This window comes from Stenella coeruleoalba, assembly GCF_951394435.1.
Source record: "Stenella coeruleoalba genome assembly, chromosome: 9".
In the NCBI taxonomy this organism is placed as follows: domain Eukaryota; kingdom Metazoa; phylum Chordata; class Mammalia; order Artiodactyla; family Delphinidae; genus Stenella; species Stenella coeruleoalba.
In genome coordinates this window covers 40,131,485-40,156,127 of record NC_137155.1, presented here as the reverse complement: position 1 = coordinate 40,156,127, position 24,643 = coordinate 40,131,485, and the positions used below count along the sequence as shown (strand labels likewise).

The 24,643-nt window shown below is 36.5% G+C and overlaps 2 protein-coding genes and 1 pseudogene across 3 annotated transcripts in view; all 3 read left to right on the top strand.

The window, feature by feature from the left end:
- The window catches only part of SCIN (scinderin), a 249,346-nt gene that overhangs the window by 125,014 nt on the left and 99,689 nt on the right, over positions 1–24,643 (top strand). The gene's annotated exons all lie outside the window — the stretch shown is intronic.
- On the top strand, positions 146–23,516 carry LOC307191472 (uncharacterized protein C7orf78; the record flags this gene model as incomplete). Its single annotated transcript, XM_079931610.1, is given in 11 exon segments — positions 146–271; positions 3,777–3,926; positions 5,249–6,059; positions 7,349–7,477; positions 19,154–19,367; positions 19,477–19,553; positions 21,412–21,442; positions 21,445–21,495; positions 22,715–22,854; positions 23,420–23,464; positions 23,466–23,516. Coding segments are annotated over 8 exon segments (681 nt in total). The 5' UTR covers positions 146–271; positions 3,777–3,926; positions 5,249–6,059; positions 7,349–7,405.
- Positions 236–1,684, top strand: LOC307191454 (taste receptor type 2 member 2-like; annotated as a pseudogene). Its single transcript has one exon. The product of its transcript is annotated as a taste receptor type 2 member 2-like (transcript).

Below are 24,643 nucleotides of genomic sequence, written 5' to 3'. Positions count from 1 at the left end.
ACTGAATAATGCCAATATGGCAGTTTTTACTGGGATGTAATTGGAAGACTTAACCATCATTCAGATCTTTGGATTTGCATTCCCTAAGTTTCAAATTCAGGGCACCAGATTTAAAAAGTACTCCCTCAATTTTTCTTCCTTAAGGAAAAAGTCTAGTGGTAGACTCTACTTACGATCCAGAAGTTGGCAGAAGGTCAGATTTCTCAGTGCTGTATGTTTCTATCTGCAACATCATATGGAGGAGGTATTTGACACCATCCACAAGGAAAAGGTAAGATTTGTGGTAGGAAACATGGCCTCCTCTTTGTCAGCTCGTCTTCATGTTATCCTCATGTCAGCAGAATTTATCACAGGGATTACAGTAAATGGATTTCTTATAATCATCGACTGTAATGAATTGGTCAAAAGCAGAAAGCTGACACCAATGCATCTCCTTTTCATATGCATAGGGATGTCTAGATTTGGTTTGCAGATAGTGTTAATGGTAAAGTTTTTCTCATGTTCTTTCCACTCTTTTATAGAGTAAAAATTTATGGTACAGCGATGATTTTGGGGGGATGTTTTTCAGCTCTGTCAGTCTCTGGTTTGCCACCTGTCTCTTTGTATTTTACTGCCTCAAGATAACACACTTCACCCAGTACTGTTTTCTTTGGCTGAAATTCAGGATCTCAAAGTTAATGCCTTGACTGCTTCTGGGAAGCCTGCTGACCTCCGTGAGCATTGCAACTCTGTGTGTCAAGGTGGATTACCCTAAAAATGTGGATATTGATGTCCTCAGGGATGCCATGCTAAAGAGGACTAAACTCAAGACAAAGCAGATTAATGAAGTGCTTCTTGTCAGCTTGGCATTAATATTTCCTCTGGCCATATCTGTGAGGTGAACTGTTATGTTATTCATTTCTCTCTATAAACTCGCTAATGGGATGCAAAATGGACCTCTTGGTTTTAGAAACGCCAGCACTGAAGCCCATATTAATACATTAAGATCAGTGATAACATTCTTTTGCTTCTTTATTTCTTATTTTGCTGCCTTCATGGCAAATATGACATTCAGTATTCCTTATGGGAGTCAGCGCTTCTTTGTGGTGAAGGACATAATGGCAGCGTATATCCCTCTGGCCATTCGGTTATAATTATCTTGAGTAATTCTAAGTTCCAACAACCAATCAGGAGACTTCTCTGCCTCAGAAAGAATCAATGAAGAGGAGGATCAATGTAAAATATTTTGTACTTCCTTGTCATGGTTTCAATGGACTTGTGTTTTGTTTTTGTTTATTTATGTGTTTTGTGTGCTCTCTCTCTCCCCTGGAAGCACTAATTTTGATGTTGGATGGATAAGATATCTCTTTTTCCAGGACTTGTGTGCTTAAAAATATTATGACAGTAACACATATAGATAACTAGTACTTGCATTGGAGTGCCAGTTGTGTTAGAAATCGGAAAAAAATACTAAGACTTCACTTGGCTGACCAAAGTAATTCTGTTATCTGTCTTCCCAGGTCATTGAGAATCTTCTGGTTTAGATGAGCAACATCACACTGATTTAGTCTAAGACTTGAAACAGTATAATAATTTGGCTATTTGATTGCACATAACTATTTTCCAAGGAAAGTCATTAGTGTAATTATTTTAAAATGCAAATTATATGTTGAAAGTGTATGTATGTCAGGGCAGTGTACTTAGATATACCGATTAAAGTCTTATTTTGCTAGATACACAGATTAAAGTCTTATTTTGCTTTTGATTTTAGTTACTAGTTCAGGTTGGTAAATGATAAGGTGCAAATAGAGCTGGCATATAAATACACAATGTAGGGTCTCCATTTTTTTACGAGTTGAAGAAACATTTTTCAACCCCTTGAAGTGTGAAAGTCATACCGAAATAGGATGTGAGGGAGGTTGCTGACAATGAAGTCCCAGCAGGAAATCATTCAAATGGTGTTTTAACTTCCCTCCTACTAGGAATATTGTCTGAGGTATGGCTGCAGCAAATGACTTGAAGATCTAAAGTGAAAGCTTTGAAATCTGTTGCTAGATTTGAATTGATTCTGCTCTTTTAAAATCTTCAATTCTGTTGCTTTGGGGAAGAAAATATCTTTTGTAATATCTTACATCTCAGGATATCTGTTTGAATCTGTGAAATCCTCACTGGCTCTTAAACAAATAAAAAGCTAGGTAGTCATTTTAATTGTAAATAAATTGTAATTTAAATGGATTAAGAGTTGCCAGGGTGGGGGAAAAAAAACTAGATATGTGTGTGAATATGTGCACATGTATGTGTGAATTTTTTTACTTTACAAAATATTTCCATACACAATTCTTTATTTCATTCTCAGAACACTTTGTAAAGTAGGCAGTAGAATTATCTCAGTTTTATAGTTGAGAAATTAAGGTTTGGAGAGGTCATTATACATGCCTAAGTCCATTCAACTACAGTCAAGTGGTATAATTGGAATTCAAACCTGGTTCTTCTGTCACTAAAGTCAGTACCCTCTCTGGTTTTCTTTCCATTATTCTTTTTTTTTAAATAAATTTATTTATTTTATTTATTTATTTTTGGCTGCGTTGGGTCTTCGTTGCTGCGCGCAGGCTTTCTCTAGTTGCAGTGAGCAGCGTCTACTCTTTTTTTTTTTTTTTTTGCGGTACGCGGGCCTCTCACTGCTGTGGCCTCTGCCGTTGCAGAGCACAGGCTCCGGACGCGCAGGCCCAGCGGCCAGGGCCCACGGGCCCAGCCGCTCCGCGGCACTTGGGATCCTCGCGGACCGGGGCACGAACCCGTGTCCCCTGCATCGGCAGGCGGACTCTCAACCACTGCGCCACCAGGGAAGCCCAGGGTCTACTCTTCATTTCAGTGCATGGGCTTGTCACTGTGGTGGCTTCTGTTGCTGCGGAGCATGGGCTCTAGGCATGCGGGCTTCAGTAGTTGTGGCATGTAGGCTCAGTAGTTGTGGCTCACAGGCTCTAGAGCACAGGCTCGGTAGTTTTGGCGCTCCGGGGCATGCGGGATTTTCCCGGACCAGGGCTCGAACCCGTGCCCCCTGCATTGGCAGGCAGATTCTTAACCACTGTGCCACCAGAGAAGTCCCTTTCCGGTATTCTTTACAGGTAACTTTAGATTCTGAAAGTCATGACAAGAAATGACATTCAACCTATTACCTAAAACATCCTATGACATTTCTCTGTTATGTCCCTACAAAGTCAATTAAAAAATATTTCACAAATGTCTGAATTATTCTGTTATTGGGTGAAATTATTTAGTATCTGTTTCATCTCATATTTGGTTTACTAACAATCTGAAATGAGGTACACATAGGTGCTCAATTTACATTTTAGTATCCCTTGACTCTTATATGGTAGGGAAATTGCTGTACCAGTCTCCCTTGTTATAGGTCAGGTGGGACTAACCTCTCTGCTGGGAAAACGGGTATTTACTATGTTTACATCTTGAGTTTTGGCTAATTGTGTAACTGGAAACTACTCCTCAGATTATAGAACCGATTTACAAGCTTTTGCATCATCCTGGGGGAGCCCACACCCCCTGGTCTCCTAGGCCAAGCTGAAAGTCTTATTTATGCTAGTGCCTGAATTACGCAGGGAATCGTGGCAGATATTTACATGGCAAGATCTGATATAATTTGGCCATTTATATCCTCTACTATGCTCATCTATTTTTTTTAATTCAAGAAATAATTTTAGTAATTTTTTTTTTTTTTTTTTTTTTTTTTTTTTTTTTTGCGTTACGCGGGCCTCTCACTGTTGTGGCCTCTCCCGTTGCAGAGCACAGGTTCCGGACGCGCAGGTTCAGCGGCCATGGCTCACGGGACCAGCCGCTGCGCGGCATGTGGGATCCTCCCGGACCGGGGACGAACCCGTGTCCCCTGCATCGGCAGGCGGACTCTCAACCACTGCGCCACCAGGGAAGCCCCAGTACGCTTTTATTTTATTTTTTTATGCGGTACGCGAGCCTCTCACTGTTGTGGTTTCTTCCGTGCGGAGCACAGGTTCCAGACGCACAGGCTCAGCGGCCACGGCTCACGGACCTAGCCGCTCCGCGGGGCGTGTGGGATGTGGGCCGTGGGATCTTCCCGGACCGGGGCACGAACCCGTGTCTCCTGCATCAGGCAGGCAGACTCTCAACCACTGTGCCACCAGGGAAGCCCAATTTTAGTAATTTTTAAAAAATTGTAAAATAATACACAGTCAATGTAAAAAATTGGGAAAATACAGGGGAATTCCCTGGCAGTTCAGTGGTTAGGACTCCTTTCTTCCACTGCCGAGGGCCCGGGTTCCACAAGCCACGCAGTGCAGCAAAAAAAAAAAAAAAAAAAAAAGGGAGAATACAGACATATTAGAAGTGAACCAGATACAATCACAGGTAAAATTTTCATATACATTCTTTCAGAATTTGAAATATACATCATATAGACATATATAACTATATATATGTATGGGATGGGTATAATTTATTACATTATGAGGATCCTGCTGTATATATACTTTATACTACATTTGCATTTAAATTACATGTGAGAAATTTGCATATTTTTAACAGCTTAAAAATGTTTTATTTTATGGTTGTAACTTTGTTTTTAACCACTTTTCTATAATTAACCAGTATCTCCATTAACAAAAAGAACTATAGAGTTGAAAATAATGTTTACATTATTGAAGAAAAAAAGGAAGGAGCTCACCCAAACAAAACAAAACACATAAAAGGTGAAATAAAAGTTTACAATTAAAAAAAGGAGAATCTTTTATTATTAATAGTATTTATACATAAATAAGCAAATTGGTACTAATGCCTTGAAAAATTCTGGCATGGGAATCTCTTGGCATGAGGCCTGTTGGCATGGGAACCTTTTGTAATGATGCTATGGGCTGGGAATTCCTTGGAATGGGTTTCAGGCTAGGAATTCCTTGGAATGGGACTGTGGCATAGCAAGCATTCTAAGATTTAATAAAGTCTGTATAAAAAGGCATCAATGCCTTTAAAATGTATTTCAGTAGTTAAGTAATTTTCTATTCCAGAATTGCCTTTTTTTGTGTATATTATTTCAGGGATCCTCACAACCCTGATAGAGGATATTATCATCTGTGTTAAAGATGAAGAAATCTACACTTCAAGAGACAATAGAATTGGTCTGGAATTATCTAGACCTGAGTCTCGCCTTCTAAATCTAAATTCCATATTTTTTTTCCTAAACTTAATTGTGCATCAAAGTCACCTGGGAAACATTTTATAATTGTAGATTCCCAGGCTTATCCTCGACATGCTGAATATAGTCTCTGGAGATAGAGCCCAAGATTCTGGATAATAAACCACCCCGGGAAATTCTGATACAACTTTTTATGGACCAAGGTTTGTGACTCACTGCATCACAGTATATTAATGCTACTAATTGGAGCCTAAGAAATATATTCATTTCGAAATAAAGTCTTTGTTGGGAGAAATTTTAATGGCATTTAAATAATATTATTTTCCATTACAAAACATTCAAGTTATAACTCACCCTAACAGAACCAGGCTTGGATTAGCTCACCTAAGAATTTGCAAAGACTGATAGGTCATCTTTTCTAGGGTAATGTAACTGTCGACCAGTTATTTATCTTTTTTTTTTTTTTTAATAATAACGCTATGATGTAGGGTTTTTTTTAATTAATTTATTTGTTCTTTTTATTTATGGCTATGTTGGGTCTTCGTTTCTGTGTGAGGGCTTTCTGTAGTTGTGGCAAGCGGGGGCCACTCTTCATCGCGGTGCGCGGGTCTCTCACTATCGCGGCCTCTCTTGTTGCGGAGCACAGGCTCCAGACGCGCAGGCTCAGTAATTGTGGCTCACGCGCCCAGTTGCTCCGCAGCATGTGGGATCTTCCCAGACCAGGGCTCGAACCCGTGTCCTCTGCACTGGCAGGAACATTCTCAACCACTGCGCCACCAGGGAAGACCAAGTTATTTATCTTTTATGGTGAAATAGCCCTGTGACCAATTAGTCGTGTGGCGAAACTGCTTGAAGTAAAGAGGTTTACGGCAGAAATACAGCACTCGACTTTTTCAGGACTCAGGTAAGACAAGGAATTCCCATAGATTCCACAAAGACTTTTCATGTCACTGGGAGTTTGAAATCTGCAAATAGGAGTTTGGCTTATTTTCCCAATGTGTTCTTGATCATTTTGTATCCAGGAAGACTTTGTTATGGGTGGATGAGATCTTTTACTGTAGAGGACCACATATACACTTATTCAGTAAATAAGTAAATACTGAGAGGTAAGAATGTTCATGTTTCCAGTTCTTGGGCACGTCACAGCTGATTCAAACCTAAAAATGAATTTGAGGACGTCTGTATTTATTCTGTCTCTTCTGGCTTCTCCCTCAATAGACACAGCTTTCTCTTCTTATCAACACTACAGAATTTATATTTAATTCATTAGTAAAAAGTTTTAGTTTTAGCCATTGGAGTTAAGTTACTACAGAGAAAACTTTTACTAGTTAAGCCCCAAAATCTTGTGCCTCTTCTGTGTGACACTGCTTAAATAGTAAATCTTCTGAAAATTAAAAGCTTCCTTCCCACATAAACACATATCTATCCAAACTTCTAAAAGAATAAGAATTACAAAATTTTATTAAGAACTCCTTCCATTTTGTAAGGCAAGCTTCCTGGATTTTACTGAGGGGATAGATAGGGAAATTACCAATAAGTTTCACATAAGTAATCTCAGGATGCAGAGACATATGCAGTTTTTCTATGATTGGGGTTATGAATGTGCCACTCACACTACTAGTGACACCAAATGTTGATTTGTTATCAAAAGGAGGTATTCTGATTGTAGCAGGGATTAACTGTGGATTAGTTACTTGACCCCTGATCCATGGAGTAAAGAGAGGAGGTCATTTTCAATAAGGGGGGGCCTTCTGAAAAATAAACTCTGCATGTTTGACTTGGATGGGATGAATCTCAGTATGAGAGCCAGTAAGGGGTGGAATGAGAAAAAGGCCAATGGGAAATAAAGGTGTATCATATCAACGTCGCAGTTTTTTTCTAGGGCTCTTCTCTGTGTCACAGATTCCTCAGAACAGAGGATCCCTGACACATGAAAAATGATACCCAAATTATATACTTCTGGTTGAGGGGAATGAGTCATTAATGGAATCCTTCTTGTGACACTGTCTAAGAGCCCATTCTATATATAAAAGACGAATGAAAGAAAATATTTAAATGTTATATCTCTGGGAAATTTTAACAAGGGTTGCCATACACCATCCACTGAGCACAAAGTATTACATGCTTAAAGTACATAACTCGGGTTATATCAATAACTGCTCTTTCACTATTATGCCAAATATTGTTCTCCAGTTTCTCTAGGGCTATATGTTTTCACAGAAACGATAAAGACAATGGAAATGCTACTCTATGGAAAATTATGAGAACTGGAGAGGATGGAGCTTTATGGACCCAGTTTTCTATGCTATGATTCTTTCAAATGTAAGTTTGCATTTTCAGACACCCTTAGTTTGTGCAATATGTTTTAATACATAATTTTAAAAGTTGCTAAGTCTATGCTTATGTCTCTTTTTAAAAAACTCTTACTTCCCCATTATGGTCCACTATAGTTTTTTCAATACGTAGTTTCACAGAAGTAAAATTTTTTTCCTTTAAATCATCTTAAAATCATTAATAGATTCTGGTTTTGCTTTTTATTTATTTTTACTATTATTACTATTATTATTTTGGCCGCACTGTGTGGCTTGCGGGATCTTAGTTCCCCAACCAGGGATTGAACCCACACCCTCGGCAGTGAAAGCATGATGTCCTAACCACTGGACCGTCAGGGAATTCCTGGTTTTGCTTTTTAAATGTACGCTAAGTTTTCTAAAAATTTTCTATACCTCTATCAGTGTTGACAAGTGTTCTAACATATGCACTGCAGTGTGTTAAAGTTTCTCTGATTTCAGTCATAAAATCACATAAAGAAAAAGCAGATAAAAAAAGTTTTAGAATCTGTACTAGCAGTTCCCTCAGTAACCTCTAAAGCAGAGGTTCTCAAATTTGAATTTGAACATCAGAATCGCCTGGAGGGTGTGTTAAAACACAGATTGCTGCACCCCATCTCCAGAGTTTCTGACTCAATAGGTTTTTGGGTAGGGCCTGAGAATTAGTATTTCTAACACATTCTCAAATGATACTCATGCTAGTGGTCTCGGGACCCCACCTTGTGAACCACTGATTTAGAGTTATTGTACTGCAGAGGCTGAAAACCAGGCCTCTGAGGCCAGATGGGGTGGATTTTCATTCTGGCCCCATTGCTTATTAGCTCTATAACCTTGAACAAGTCACTAGACTCTTTCCTTCTGTTTCCTCATCTGTCAAATGAGATAATAAAAGGACTTACTTCCAAAGGTTGCTGTGAGATTGAGTGTATTAACAAGTGTAAAGCACCTAGAACAGTGGCCCACAGCAAAGATCAGTTAGTCAGTATTTTATTAAGTCAAGAATAATTTTCAGTTGCCACTCTGTGGAAGACGTGTAGATTATTTATTATTCTTAAATCCATTTCTCTACTGTTTTGAAGTTGGACAAATAGAACTAAAATTTTTTATCAGTACTTTGAGAAAAGAGGTAAAGTATACTAAGTTTAAAAATGATGAACAGGGTTAGTATTTTTATTAGGCATAAAAGAGAGTAAACATGTATTTTAGAATGCTATAGAAGGCAACAGACTAAATGAGGTAGTAAAACAAGAATTCGCAACCACCAGAGGATGACACAATGACAGCAGTGTGTGACATGGGAGTGAAGGGAGGCACCAAGAGGCTGAAGGGTGTGGTAGAAAGAGGTGAGAAGGCAATGTTTGCCATTTTGCCTAGGTCCTTAGGAGAGGTCACTGATAACGCTGGTTTTAGATGTGGGACAGTGTTGTGCACTGTAGTGCTTGACCTGGTGAGTAAATGTGAAATGGATAAGTCCCTCTTTGAAACATCACTCACACTTTTGTCAAGGGGCCATGTTTTAATTGGTGTGACTTGAACATGGATAACTGAAGGAGCAGTTCTCTAACCATGGTAAATCTGAGCAGTCTCATGGGAGGAAGGAAAGAAAACAGCACAAATCAACAGACAAGCTATGAACATCAATAACAATGACCCAGGCAGTCTCAGGCTCAGTGCAGAGCAGCCAAATTTATGTACAGTGTGAAAGCATCACATGTGATTAGGCCTATTTTATTCATACACAGCCCTGCTTTGTAGATAAATCACGGTGAATTGATCTCCATTTCTAATAGTGGAAAGAAAGCCCCTCTTCCCTAGAGTACTCACCAATTGTCTGCTAGAAAACCTATTGTAGAATTTATTGACGTTCTGTAGTGCAACAAGCATGACTCTCCTAAGATGCTCCAGGCAGCTCACCTTGATCTGCCTGGACAATGAGACAGCTAGAATAGGGAGGTCTTCCCTCTTCTGATGAGAGGGGTTGCTTCTAATCTCAGCTTCCCCCTGCATTGTTAGCTTTTTTCCTCAAAATATAGGAATGCAACTTTGCACAGGTCCCCAAAGTCACCAAACGCTGAGCAGCTGGCTTTCCCAGACACTCCTGTGAACAGCTGGCATCCAAACTCAGTAAGGCTGGTGCGCAGTTAACTTGTTAGTCAGTGTACTCTGCTCCCCACATCCCCACTGATAAAGGTGCTCTCAGACTTGCACTGTAAACAGGAGAGCAACAGGAGGAGTTCCTGTCACCCAGAATGTTCATCTACCCTGTGTTCAACTGTGTGCCCCACTCCTCATTCCCCACCTAGAGGATATTAGGAGATCTGAGAACTCAAGTCCCCTTTTTTCTGATCTTGGTTGTAAAACTGTTACCCCAGTAAAATCCATTCCTTAACCCACACTATGTGGCATGTTAGGTGGCACTCACAAAGAGGCCCACCTTGTGTCAAGGGTAAACTCAAGTGTGTCTAATCGCCAATATCCACTCATATAACTCTGTCCTCTCAACAAGGTTTCACAGGGTACCACCTCATTTCCCAGTGCCAGTTCTCTCATTGTTCTGAAGTGTAACTCCTATGGTTTTATGGACCTGAATTCATGTAAATAAGTATAGTATCTTGTCTCCTCATCTAACTCAAGCTTCAATTTGTTCCTCTTCATGTTTGCTATTTTCAGTGTAGAAATTGTTCCCTTTCATAAGGGAGGAGATAAAACAGAAGCAAAACTGTTTAGCTACATAATGGCATTCATTAATATTATTCCTTCTGCCCAAGAAACTCCCTCATTCTTATTTTCTTATTCTGAACATAATTGAAAACCTATTTTTCTTGTTAATTTATGGAGTATTTCAAACTGCATTTACGTGATAAGATTATTACTACAGTACACTTTAAGGTAATTCATTTGTATAAACATACGTTATTCAAGTGGCTTTTTCAAAAATGTGCACATTCAATGCCTTACAACTAGAAGCTATTAAATTCTTAGTGGTGGGTAATAAAAAGTAAAAACTCTTCTCTTCTAATTTCCAGAATCTTACTTTAAATTAAGTGTGGCTCATAATTCAGGTGAACAAAGATGTGAGAGGTGGTGTGGGATAGCTTATGTGACTGACCCTTAGGAGACAATAATAAAAAGTTTCCCCAAACTGGAGCCAAGGAATTCAGCTTAAGAGATTAGCTGGAAAGGAAGGGAAAACACTATAGGACATTTTCTTTTTCACTTTTAAATGGTGATCACTCTCATGCTTTAATTTTCTTCCCCTCATCTCTGCACAGAAAAATAAGGGATACTAATTTGCAGAGATAAGATGATGCTTTGTTACTTTTTATGATACCCAAAATTCCAAAGACCAGAGGGCAAATATCTAATGTGTTAATTTTAAAAGGAAAAAACCTAGATACTGGAGATGATAATAAAATTATATTAAAGTAAAGAAAAAATGTGCATATTCCTTAATACCAGGAGACATAAAAGTCAGAGTGTGGAGGTTTTTATTTTCCACAACAGGGTACCTTCCTAAATTTGTGGAAGCTGAGCAACAGATCCTTGCACATCCCACACATATTCATGTGCAGTAAAAATTTATTATACACTCAAAGTATCTACTTAAGAGGAGATTTTTGGGTGTTCTATATATAACTTGAGTCACTTAACCATGAAATAGTATCTCTCTAACAGAAACTTCTTGAAAAGCATTCATGAAAGCATTAAAGAGAATTAAAGTAGCTTTTATGCTGTCCACCCATCTAAATCATCTTCCCTTCCTCTCCTTTTTATTAAGAACTTTGTTGTTGTCAAGAATTAGAATAGACCTTGGTTGCTCTAAGAAATTTTCAGAGACGTTCTTAAACTTCAAGGACCTACCCCTCATTAACTTCCCAGGAGAGTAACTGTCAGGACGGATCATTTGACATTTAGTACCTGTCTTGAGATGTATTCCTATAGGTTTGTGTCTTTTCTAGCCAATTATTTATAATTTTCTTGAAATCTGTGGCCACATCATATGTATTTTGGCATCTCAAACAATAGTAGTGAACCAAATATAAAAGGCACTTTGAACATATGCTTTTGAGAAAGAATCATATGCATCTCTATGCAAAGAGAGAGAAAGAGAAATACAATCAGCATAAAGATAGATTAATTTTATATCAAAACTGTAAGAAATTGAGTAAACCCAACTCTACTGTCATTTCCCCAAGGAAAAAACACAGTGAAATTGAATATTGGGGAAAACAGTACAGGCAAATTTATCTTTGAGTCTCAGTTTACAAACTGGGATAAAATTATAAGTAATGCACTGCCACCCAGTGGCGAACTTTCACTTCAGACGAAACAATAGTTAAGCTAGTCAAAAGACTCCAGACTTAGAGATCTTCGTTCAGGAAATTTTACACCTCATTAGAAAAATATGAGGAAGAGAGAAGTTAATGCTCAGGTCACGGGAATTTTTTGGACCAAATGAGAGTGAATAACTAGCCCAAATCACAAACAAACTGTAAAGAAAAAAGCAAAACCAAAAATATTTGACTTTTGTGAGATAATTAGAAACTTGAATTTTGCCTGACTATTCAATATCAATGAATTGATGTTCCTTTTTTTACATGTCATAGTGGTGCTATGCATACGCTTTTAAAATAAAAGTGTTTTTATCTTTTAGTGGAAACATCCTAAAATAATTACTGATAAGTTGATATGATGCATCAAAATAATATGAGGAATGGAGGGAGATAAGTTGGAGGTATATTTAAAGCAATTTGAGCTATAAGTTGATCAATTTTTTAGCTGGGTGATGGTTACATGAAGATTCATTATACAATTCTGTCTACTTTGGTACATATTTGAAATTTTCTATGGCAAGTTTATTGTTTTTAAATCTCACCAAGATATATATATTATCATTGAGTGTAGAATTTGATCAATAAAAATAGAAAGCTTTCTCCATAAATTATTTTGCAGAAATCAGTAGGTTAAGCCATAAGTTAGGAAGACGAACTTGTAATCTTCATTTGCCTTATAAAGTGAACATTAAGGAAATTAACTCGAACCTTCTTCAACCCAAGGTAATAAAAGAGTTGAAACTGCTTTTCAAATTGTGTTTATATTAAATGTCAACTCACGTTGACTTACAAAAGAGATTACTAAACAAATATGAAAAGTAAATTGTCAAGACATTTAGGAAAACTGCACTGGAGTGGAATTATTTTCTCTCTTTTTTCCTCTTGACATTTACTGAGTATTGAGTTTTGTAGTATGTTGATTTTCTAACCTTTCAAAAAAGAGCTCGGGAGTTATTGCTTTGTTGCTAGGTTTTAGGCAACATTAGAGGTCATGCTTTCACTCTTTTTTCCTACTCTGACTTCACTCCTTTAGAAAATTAATTCTGTTTCTTAGCAACCCGGGTGGGTAACACTTAAATATACTTCAAGTTCTTTTGTAAAGCAAAGGCTAAATGTTTCCCTTATAAACTATCTGTTTGCTTAGTCTCATTTGGCTTTGCAGAAAAGATCTGCTGAGACATACTGCCGTAAACATTTTTATTAAAACTCTCAGTTTTAAATGGTGAGTGAAGTTACTGATTTTCTAATGAATGCTTCTGATTTTTGTATTTATTTGGAATTATTCCAGTTTGTCAATTTGTCTAAGTCTTTGGAATCTGTGTGTTTTATGTTAAGATATATGAGATGAATTCATTTAAGAGAGAAACAATCTCTTTATATATAATATTATAAATAGGAGATCATGAAATATGTTAAGAAGGAGAAAGCGCAGCTGGAAGAAAGTGTTGAGTTTCTTTATAAACCTACAAACGTGCATGAATTCGTGATCTAAGGAGTTCACTGTGATCTTAATAGCAGAATATTTTACAATGCTCTTTTCTTATGTTGGCATCATTTAGGTATCAGGTATATATCTATATCAGTCTATCTCTCTGTCTGTCTATCTCCCCAAATACTTAAGTTTACAAAATTAAACTCAGATACGTAAGCAAATTTAGAAAAAAATATAATTAGATATTTGAGCTTTTAGATACAGTTTCAAAAAAGGAGCATCTGTAATTTCCAGAATTTGGCAACCAATTGCTTGCCAAATGGTTCAAACCGTTGAACCATTTAAAGTTTGCATTTTTGTAAGGTAGAAAAATCGTTGAATAAAAGAATTTCACATGGCTCAACCTAAAATATGCAGAGCCCTACATAGTGTTTGTAAAGATAGAAATCTTTGTTTCAATTTTATATTCTAATTTGGGGGCAGATGTTGTAAACAACTAACTTTAATACAAGGTACAAGCCAAAATGTAGCTTCAAGTTCCATTGCTGTATTCAGAAGGAAGTATGAATCCTGATAGATCTGGGAATGCTTTTATTGGAGGTGGTATTTAAACTGATCCTTGAGACCAGTGTAATTTCATAGTTGGAGAATAACTGTGCTTACTGAATGCAGATTAAGCCATTCTTTTATTTCCAGTGAGACATCTTGGCCAAAATATAGCTTTTGTAATATCAACATTTACCACTAAATCTTTGACTGAATGAGAATATTGCTAGTTTACTTTTTCTGACTTTCTCAGCTACACATCTTATGACTTTGTATTTCTCTGTGCCTTAGCTTTTTCCATGTAAAGTGAGGATTATAATGTGATATTGCCATCACAGGCTTCAATCTTTCAACTAGATCTCCAGTTGATTTCTTTCTGCTGGGGTGTCTTGGGACTACAATGACATATGCTAATGCATGATTCATATATTATACTATAGAAGCTTAATTTTACACACATATTATTCAAGGAATAATATGTAACAATAAATTCATAATATAAGGACAAAATAAAGAATCATGCAAAATTAAAGATAATTTCTCACTAGTTTAAATATCGCATAGTAGCAATTTTTGGTAGTCAGGAAGACCCAGGCATATACAGAGAGAGACAGATGGGAGCTTTAGTGGCAACAAGGTGACAGATGAGCGTGTTCATTCCCAGCTACCTAGTCAAAAAGAGGGCCAGACCAGCACTGCATTTTGCAATCACAGCTTCTTAGTCTGATGGCTGTCTAGCTCTCTAACTGCCATGATACTTGTTTTTTATATCAATTAGACTTCTGAGGTCTTGATCTATTCTTATTCTTCCAGTTTATAACCCTCCTCGTCAGTTTCTTCATAGCTGTATGTCCTGGTGGGACACTTCATTGTCTCACCAACACCATCAGTCTTCATGTCTTTTCATGGCAGGAGATTACAAAACCCTGACCATGAATCAGTCTACTCGTGTGCTTTCTTTGCTCATGTAACCAGATTTCAGAGCCCTGCAGGAGACAGGTATATTTACAATTTTAGTCAAGGCTGAGCCTTCAGTGCTTCTCAGAAGTTTAAAAATATATTTCTACAGAAATGTGAAGGGTCATAAATGAGGCAAGAGAGTTATAAAATAAGGCATATACTGGGAGCAAATTAACAACTGACTGCCAAGGGCTTGATTTTCATCAGCTCCAGGTCAGTACGTAGGTCAGGGCTGATGTCACATTAGCCAGATTCAGAAGAGTCCAACATGAAAAATAGAACATGCAGATTTATTAGTTTATGAGAAAAATAAACCAAACTAACTCATATTTTTTTTCTAGCTCATTGTCTTCCAGTAGACTACTGTACATGCAAAGCGAAATGATCATCTGAGGGTGATTTGGTGAAAGTTAGATGAGAGTAAGAATTAATTAATGGTTTATATGTTAAATGGCCCAGGTTATGAAAAGTCATGCATCAGTCTTCTAAGTTTAGATAGATATGATAATGAAAATAAAAATATCAAATATGGGCCAGCATGCTCTCCCCTCTGGATGAATCTTGGAAGGGTACAGCCAACCTTCAAACTCTCACCCTTTCTTTTTAAAAATCTTTTATTTATAAACCCTTTTAATTTCTATGCAGACATTCCTCTTGTTTACTGTATAATGTAGAAACATGAAATTAACATATTTTTATTATTTAATTTATATTTTTTGCATTGCTTAGGAAATAGTAATCCTATTTCCACATATTTTGTTAACTGGTGTGTTATTTTAGTGATTATTTTATAGTAACTTTGTAGAGATTGTAAGTGGCTCCCTATTCATCAACTCTCCCTTATTTTTAATGTATTAATGAGCAACAGAGGATAACATATTTTTGAACACTTGGGGAATTTCTAATCTTCTCACTCAGATATTAAGCACACTCTTTTTTTGTCTCTATTCGGCTTTTTAAAAAAGTGTATAAGAATACTTATCATGAGATCTAGCCTCCTAACAGATTTTCAAGTGCACAACACAGTGTTAATATAGGTACACCATTGTACAGCAGACCTCTAGAATTTATTCATCTTGTATAACTGAAACTTTATACCTGTTGAATAGCAGTTCCTCATCCCTCCTCCCCCTCAGGCCCTGGCAACCACCATTCTACTCTCTGTTCCTGTGAGTTTGACTCTTTTAGATTTCCTCATATAGGTGGAATCATGCAGGAATCATGACTGGCTTTATTTCACTTAGCATAATGTCCTCCAACTTCATTCATATTGGTGCACATGGCAGAATTGCCTTCATTTTTAAGGCTGAATACTATTCCATTTTGTGTATATACAACATTTTCTTTATCCATTTGTTAGTTTGCAACCTCCTCAGGAGCTGCACAGGTGTAATCTGAAACTGGCCCCTGTACGTGGAGGGCAAGGAGAGATGGAAGACAGAGGCAGACCACTCCAGATTGGGAGGTAGGCAGGTTTAAGAAGCGAAGGAACTTACACACGTGACTTGTCTTGGGCGGCTGCTAAGATGAGTAGATCTCTGTGCTCCCCACTCCCCCAATTTAAAAAGTTTATAGAGAGAACTTCACTGGATAAAGTCACGTATACAGTCCAGATAGTCTCGGCACCATATTACTATTTCAAGGCTGTGTCCTTGGGCAGCTTCTAGAGCAGGAAAGGCAAGTGATGCACACATTCTAAGGACAGGGTAGCGGGTAAGGGACGTCTGATTGCCTAGGTCCAGCTCACGGGTCAACTGGTGGTCACTTTCTCACGATGACCTCCTCCAACACCATTCATCCAGCAATGAATATTTAGATTGCTTCTGTATCTTAACTGTTGTGAATAATGCTGCAATTAACATGAGAGTGCAGATATCTCTTTGAGATTCTGATTTCAATTTTTTGGATAAATACCCAAAAGTGTGATTATTGGATCATATGGCAGTTCTATTTTTAAACTTTTGAGGAGCCACCACACTGTCTTCCTTACTGGCTGCATCATTTTACATTGTCACCAATAGTGTACAAGTGTTCCAGTTTTTCTACATCCTCACCAACACTTAATGTCTTTAATTTTTTTGATTATAGCTATTCTGACAGGTGTGAGATGATGTCTCATTGTGGGTTTGATTTGCATTTTCCTGATGGTTAGTGATGTTGAGCATCTTTCCATACACCTGTTGGCCATTTGTATATCTTCTTTGGAGAAATGTCTATTGAAGTCTTTAGCTCATTTTTCAGTCAAGTTATTTGTTTTTGTTGCTATTGAGTTGAAGGAGTTCTTAAATATTTCGGATATTAACCCCTTATCAGATAAACAGTTTGCAAATATTTTCTTCCATTCCATAGGTTGCCTTTTCACTCTGTTGATTGCTTCTTTTGCTGTGCAGAAGCTTTCATGTTCCCTTTGACTATTTTTTGCAAAATTTAAGTGGACTCAATTAGATAACACCTATAGTCTTGTTCTTTCTATTTCCCAGGAAAAATGTTTGTCTTTTATGTTTACTGAAATTTATCCAACATGATTTAATGATTAATTTGTTTTTTCTAATTGAGATAAAATTTATATAACATAATTTCACTACTTGCCATTTTAGAATGTACAATTTAGTGGTTTTTAGTATATTCACAATGTTGTGAAACTATCATCACTATCTAATTCCAGAACATGTCTTTCAACCCCAAAAGAAATCTTGTACTTGTTAGCAGTCAATCCTAATTGCCTCTTCCCCACAACCTGTGGCAAAAAATTTTTTTTAAATTTATTTTGTCACTGAGTTTGTGAGCAGTTTGTTACATAGCATTATTGCAGCAAAAGCTGACTTAGCCACAGGCCTATACTTCCAGTTATATAGTGGACATATATTTTGTTTAAATCTACTTATTATTATGGTCTTTTTCCATAAACTGATCCTCCTCTTGTGTTTCTTATCTTGGTTAAGAAATTCTGTATTATCTTTGATTCATTAAAATTCCTTGGTGTGTCATTAAAGACCTTTGCTAATATAACCCCAATTGATTTTTCTATCTTTATATCCCACTGCCTCCTCATATACATATGCTAAGCTCCTGCCACACATGCTTCTTGCTTTTCTCTCAATGGGCCGTAGTCATTAAAAAAATATATTCATATTAGAAGTTGAAAAACAATTTATCATTTTATATTACAAAATATTTATTATTTTTTTTTCCAGTTGACATTTTCAGTGTTTCTCCAAAGTAGTTTCTCTTTATACACAACTTTGAATTACTGCATAATAACATTTAGAATCTTGAAAAGCTTCTATTTTGATGTTATTGTCAAACAACACAAGATTCTAGCACAAGACAAGGAAATTCATCCCCACCTCAGATCCTTATTTCCTAGGAACCAGCATTGTTTTATTTCCACTTAGCCAAATATATTTTAATTGATTATTATTCCTCTTTCCATGGAGGTTTTAAATTCATTGGCATTGTCTAGTAACATACTAACACCTTCATTAAATCCTAGACGTGTGCCAACCATATCCTTGTCACAGATCAACAAAGAGCAAATCCATGATTCTTATCCATAGATCCCAATCTTAGAAGCTACAATGCACTTATTATGGTTTAGGTGGCCATAGAAATCCTAGAAATAGCTTATGACAAATTTTACATACTTTCTGTGCCTTGATGAAATGTTGTTTCCTTCCTTTATCCCCTGGCATATTTCTACTTATTCTTCAAGATCAGTTCAAGTGATAACTTTTCTTTTGATGTCACTTCTATTTTCCTGATAGAATTAGCTGAGCACTCTCCTTGCTTCTCATAACACTATTGTAGTATCTGTCACGTTACACAGGTTTGGTTTTTGTTTTCATGCCTGTCTCCCAATAGCCTCTCAGTTACTTAAGGACATGGATTTCAAGTTAATCATTTTGAATCCCTAGTCTCTAGTGTGGTGACTACTGTGACAACGATGCTGAATAAATACTCGCAGCAGCCATGATACTTTCATCCCCTCTACACACGCTCCTTGTCATTTCTGAGCTTTTTTTCCTGCTTCATAAATCCTTTAGAGATCACCCTGGCCCAGAGAGAAAATATTCAATACACAGTTCTACAGTAGCATACTTCACCAATTTCCATATCTGTTGCAGATTCCAACATGTGAACACACCCTTGAGTCCCGGAAAGGCAGGAGAGGCAGGAATACTGTTTGCAAAGGGGCTACAGCAGGGTCCCACACAAGATCTCAACTCCAAATAGAAAAAAAATGTCCTGAAAGCACCACGATCTGAAATAAAAGTCAACATAAGGGAAATAAAGCCTCCTGATTTTAGTTATAAACTGTATACATCTTTTTTTTTTTTTTTTTTTTTGCAGTACCCGGGCCTCTCATGGTTGTGGCCTCTCCCGTTGCGGAGCACAGGCCCCGGATGCACAGGCTCAGTGGCCATGGCTCACGGGCCTAGCCGCTCCGTGGCATGTGGGATCTTCCCGGACCGGGGCACGAACCCGTGTCCCCTGCATCGGCAGGCGGACTCTCAACCACTGCGCCACCAGGGAAGCCCAACTATATACATCTTTGAGATTTCCAGAAAAGCCATCAAGGATCATTAAGGAAGAAGAAAGGAGAAAAAAAGGTATTTTTTCCAGGAACAATGCTTCACTTTCCCAGCATAAGGAATCATCCCAACAGGGCCATGTCTCCTAAATTTATAACTACATTTCCTCATCTGGATTCACATAAAGTGAAGTTAATATTTGTGGAAAGTGGAAAATATCCAAATGGTGTATACCTCAATCCAAAACCACATAACTTTCCACAGGTACAAAAAGAACATCTGATTCTAAATAACTTAAAAGAGATAAGGGGGAAATATATTATTTTTATTCATTTCTTAATTGTAACAACTATTACATGAGTAATAAAGGTATATGTGAATATAATGTGTATAAAGTTGCATCTTTATTTCTCATGGAACAATACAACTCAAATTCAGCAATAAATGAATGAGAAAGGAGAGGTAAGACTCTGGTTAACGTTTCTGATGGGGTTTTATCTGCCAGTTGGAATGACCAACTAGGGATGGCTTTTCTAGGGCTCAAGAAGAGTTTGGACTGAGGTGTAATTGGAGAACAGACCTCAGTTTCCAGGAGTTTACAGTCTAGTAGTAATGAAATCAAATCATGGAACAAATGGATGAGTGAATGAAAATTGACAAAGGGGGGATATTGTATTATTTAAATGAGTCTAATGATTAATAATTTAAATAATATATGAGCAAGAATTTCTAATTTAAAGTGGTGGTGGTGAATATATATTTAAGGAGATGCAAATGAAGTCAAAAAATAATTCCACTAGTATATGAATATATCCTATACTTAGGTGTATAATTTAACTTATAAATACGATTCTTGTTAGGTAAAGAGTGAAGCAATAGGAATGATAATAACAAAAAAAAATTATAGAAAAAGGAAAAAATTTATTCCATTGGGAAAACATAGGGAAGCAGTTAAAAGCATGGCCTCTGGGATCAGTGTATCCCAGTTCTCTCTCTTATTTTCTAATAATTTTGTACAAGTTATTAAGCCTCTTTCCTTATTTATACTTTAGGATAACAATACTATATGTTTTATATGGTTATTTTAAGTAATGAAGGAGACAATTATATACAAATTTCTTACAATAGAGTTTGAAATATTGAGATATTCAGTAAAAGTAAACTCTTGGGAACTATTCGGATAAAAGTTGGGAAATTCAAGATGCCTTGATCCATAACCTTCTCTACTTGTCCAGGGCATCTAAACATTTTTATATGTAGTAAATGAAATATGTTACCATTTGGAGATGAGGGGAGGTCAATTAAATATCAAATGCCATTGGTTTATTTAAATATTTCACTAGTTAAAGTTAGAATTATATGACTTGGGTAAGTAAAAGTTCAAGGAATGGGGGACTTTGGAAAAATTTTTATTGGAGTATAGTTGATTTACAATGTTGTATTAGTTTCAGGTGTACAACAAAGTGAATCAGTTATACGTATACGTATATCCACTCTTTTTTAGATTCTTTTCTCATATAGCTCATTAGAGAATATTCAGTAGAGTCCCCTATGCTACACAGTAGGTTCTTATTAGTTGTCTATTTTATATATAGTAGTGTGTATATGTCAATACCAAGCTGGGACTTTTCAGTTTATATTAGTTCATTTTAACCATGTTAAAAAAACCTTTGTTTTATAGTTTACTAAAAACAGTCAATATTTATTCTATTCCAGCCTCAGCAAATTATTTTAGCTTTGTTCAATATTTTTCCTATTGCCTGAAATAAATTCAGCTCTAGAAATAAAGCATGTAACTCTACTTGCATTTAAGATTACTTTACCAAATTCTGAATAGATTCCTTTAATTTCATCCTGTTTAAAATATCATTTCTGAATTATTCACAAAAGGATAATCGAAGTCCTCTCTCCACCATAAATTAATTGGTTATACACTGTCTTGAATCTTAGATTATTCTATCAGATGTTTATAGGCAAGTTTTAAATGCTATAACAAAATCCTCAAAATTGCATTTTACTGGTGAAATATTTAATATTTGGAAAAACCAAATTCCAAATTGAATGTTAGCAATATGAAACAATATTTATTAGTAGTAACACAATCTTCTCTTTACATATCTAGTACCAACATAATTTACCAAGTTTTGTGACAACTTAGAAAAGGAACCAAAAGGATTAAAGTTTAAGTCACAACACTTAAGTACAGGTAAGTTATTATAATAAGGTTATGAATATGGCCAAAAAATAAATTTTCTGCATTATATCTTGATAGTAATACATAAAAAGGCAAATAATTTAAAAAGTATTTTTTTACTTATCACCTTTAATGATACAGTAAATTTTTTAAATGTCCAGTTAATTAATGGCAACAATCCATATGCTTTCTTATCCACAACTTTTAATATATTACTAAAGATTGAGTTTGTAACTCAATGTGTTCTGTGTAGAGAACCAATGAGTTAATATATACATTTCAGAAGCAAGTTGCATAGCTTTGAATCTTGGCTTCATTGCCCTAAATTACCTAAACTGTCTATATCTTGGTTTCCTCATCTGTAAATGGGAATGATAATAGTTGAATCTTCATCATAGAATTACTGTGACCATTAAATCTGTTATACATATGTAAAGCACTTAGTTAATGTATGTAAAGCATGTGTCGTCTAACACATGGTAAATATACATACCATTATTATTATTATGGTGCCATTTGTATAGTGTTTATGCAGACTTAATTTGTATAATGCAGCATTTTTTATTTGGATAGGGGTGAATAATACATACTGTGTTTACATATTATAATTGCATATCAATTATAAACAAAACAATAAGGTGTTAACAGTGGCTGATTTTGGATAGTGGGATAATGGTTGAATTTTGTTTTCTTCTTTTCAAAATGAGTAGCAAATAATTTTATAATTGGAAAATTAAGATAATGTATTTGCAAACAATGTATACATTTTGGCATGGATTAAATTTAAAAGGTCTTCTCTAGGTGTGTAATTAAATTGGTACACCTCAAGTTTCCTGATATATGAGTCACTATGGAGAAAATACCAAGAATATTTTGTAGACCAATAAGACCAAGCCTTTGATGTTAAGAAATGTCTAAGTCAAATATAAGATAGAATACAAAATATGCCATTCCAGTCACAAAGCACTAATGTGAAAAAGTTTTAAAAAGAGGTTTCCAAGGAAATAAACTAAGGTAGGATTTGAATTGAAGCTGGAAGAAGGACAAAATTAATTCCAGCAGAAAGGGTAGAAAGGATAAGCAAATTTTTATTTAGATTCGCATTTATAGATTGCCCAGCAATTTACTACACCTGGGTCCTTATCTCCAAGAATGAGACCATATTCTGAGAGACATCATGAACAAAGACTAATGTAATTGCTAAGTTTCTCATTTGTCTTCCTGTCTCTAGTAAGTGGATGCCCTTTGCTGAAGGAAGGTCAGCAGAACACTACAGAAAGATTTATCACCTACAAGCCTCATGAATGCACCTGGGATTCAACACTAATTTTACCAAAAGCCCTGTGGCCTATTAAATCTGTGTCACACGCGGTGAGTTTGCCTCTTTCTCTATGGCTGTTGTGGTTTGTCTCCTGCACTGTCGTTAATGATTGCTTTAATGAAGGAGTTTTTCATTTATTGTAGTGAAAGATACTTCTATCTTTAAAAGTAAAGCATGCAGATTTCTGATTTTTCTTAAAATGCAAATAGTGGATTATCTAGAATTTTGGATTTTTTTTTATTATTACAAAGATAGTTGGCATGGTGGATTGAGGGCTGAAGATTGTGAGGAATCTTACCCAGGTTTACTCCCACTTTATTTGGAGCAGCCCATTTTGAGTGAATTGCACTCAAGTAAGAAGGACTGACAAGAAGACTCTGTCATACACTCAGAAAAAGTTGCTGAAACACATACTTCATGGCTCAAATTCTCCCCTGGACAAATAAGGCTGCTTTGAACAGCCCTGTATGTCCAAGCAGAACAAGATGTGCATTTGGCATGCAAAGCAAACTTTTAAAGCAAAGATTATTAAATAGCGATTTTAAAAAGATAAACGAAAATTAAAGTTGATACACGTTTGCTTTTGCTAACTTCCTTTGTACCATCTTCCTTAAGAGACACAGAAGGTGGTCAGATGCATACAGTGCATTTATGGATCGTTGTGGAAGAAAAGTTTACTAAGACATGCAAGAACAGTGAGCAAAAATTTTAAGATTTGTTGTTGAATACTTAGATTAACTCTTGAGAATTACTACTCAAATGACTATTTTTACTACTGTGTACTTTATCCTATGGGAGCTCTACTATCCTAGGAATTATAAATGAAGTATTTGCGTGGTGCTTAAACCATTTTAAGTGGAGTCTGAAAGAATCCAGTCCCTTGATCAGATAATTATTATTTTTCTTAGATTTCAGCTGAATTCTGGAAAACTACCAGTGACCATGTCACCATTCCACATTCTTTTGCCTCCTTTCAAGACAACAGGAAACATTCTATTTCCACACACAAGTGTTAACAACACTTGTGTTCCTTGCCTCAGTAACGCTATGTCCTGTCATCTGAGAAGCCTGGGCATACCAACTCACTAACTCCTCACATGCCTTTGACCATTTCCTGGGAGTCATCCTCCCAACAGCCTTCTTCTGGCCTTCCCTACTCACCCATCTTGTTTGAATACCCTTGTCCATCCAGGCACGAACACCACCCAGAGCATACCTATAGCATAGCTTTTTTTTTTCTTTTTTCTAAATTAAGTTATAGTTGATGTACACTATTATATGTTTTGGGTGTACAACATAGTGACACAATTTTTAAAGGTTATAGTTCATTTATAGTTATTATAAAGTAGTGGCTATATTCCCTGTGTTGTACAATATAACCTTGTACAATAGCTTATTTCTTTTGTACATAGTAGTTTGTACCTCTTAATCCCCTACCCCTATGATGTCCCTCCCCCATCCCTCACCCACTGGTAACCACTAGTTGGTTCTCTTTATCTGTGAGTCTGTTTCTTTTTTGTTATATTCACTAGTTTGTTTTATTTTTTAGATTCCACATATAAGTCATATCATACAGTAATTGTCTTCCTCTGACATATTTCTTTTTTTTTTAATTTATTTACTTTTGGCTGCATTGGGTCTTCATTGCTGCGCGCAGGCTTTCTCTAGTCGTGGTAAGTGCAGGCTACTCTTCGTTGTGGTACGTGGGCTTCTCATTGCGGTGGCTTCTATGTTGCGGAGCACGGGCTCTAGGTGCGCAGGCTTCAGTAGTTGTCAGTCGTGGGCTCTAGAGCGCAGGCTCAGTAGTTGTGGCGCAAAGGCTTAGTTGCCCTGCAGGAT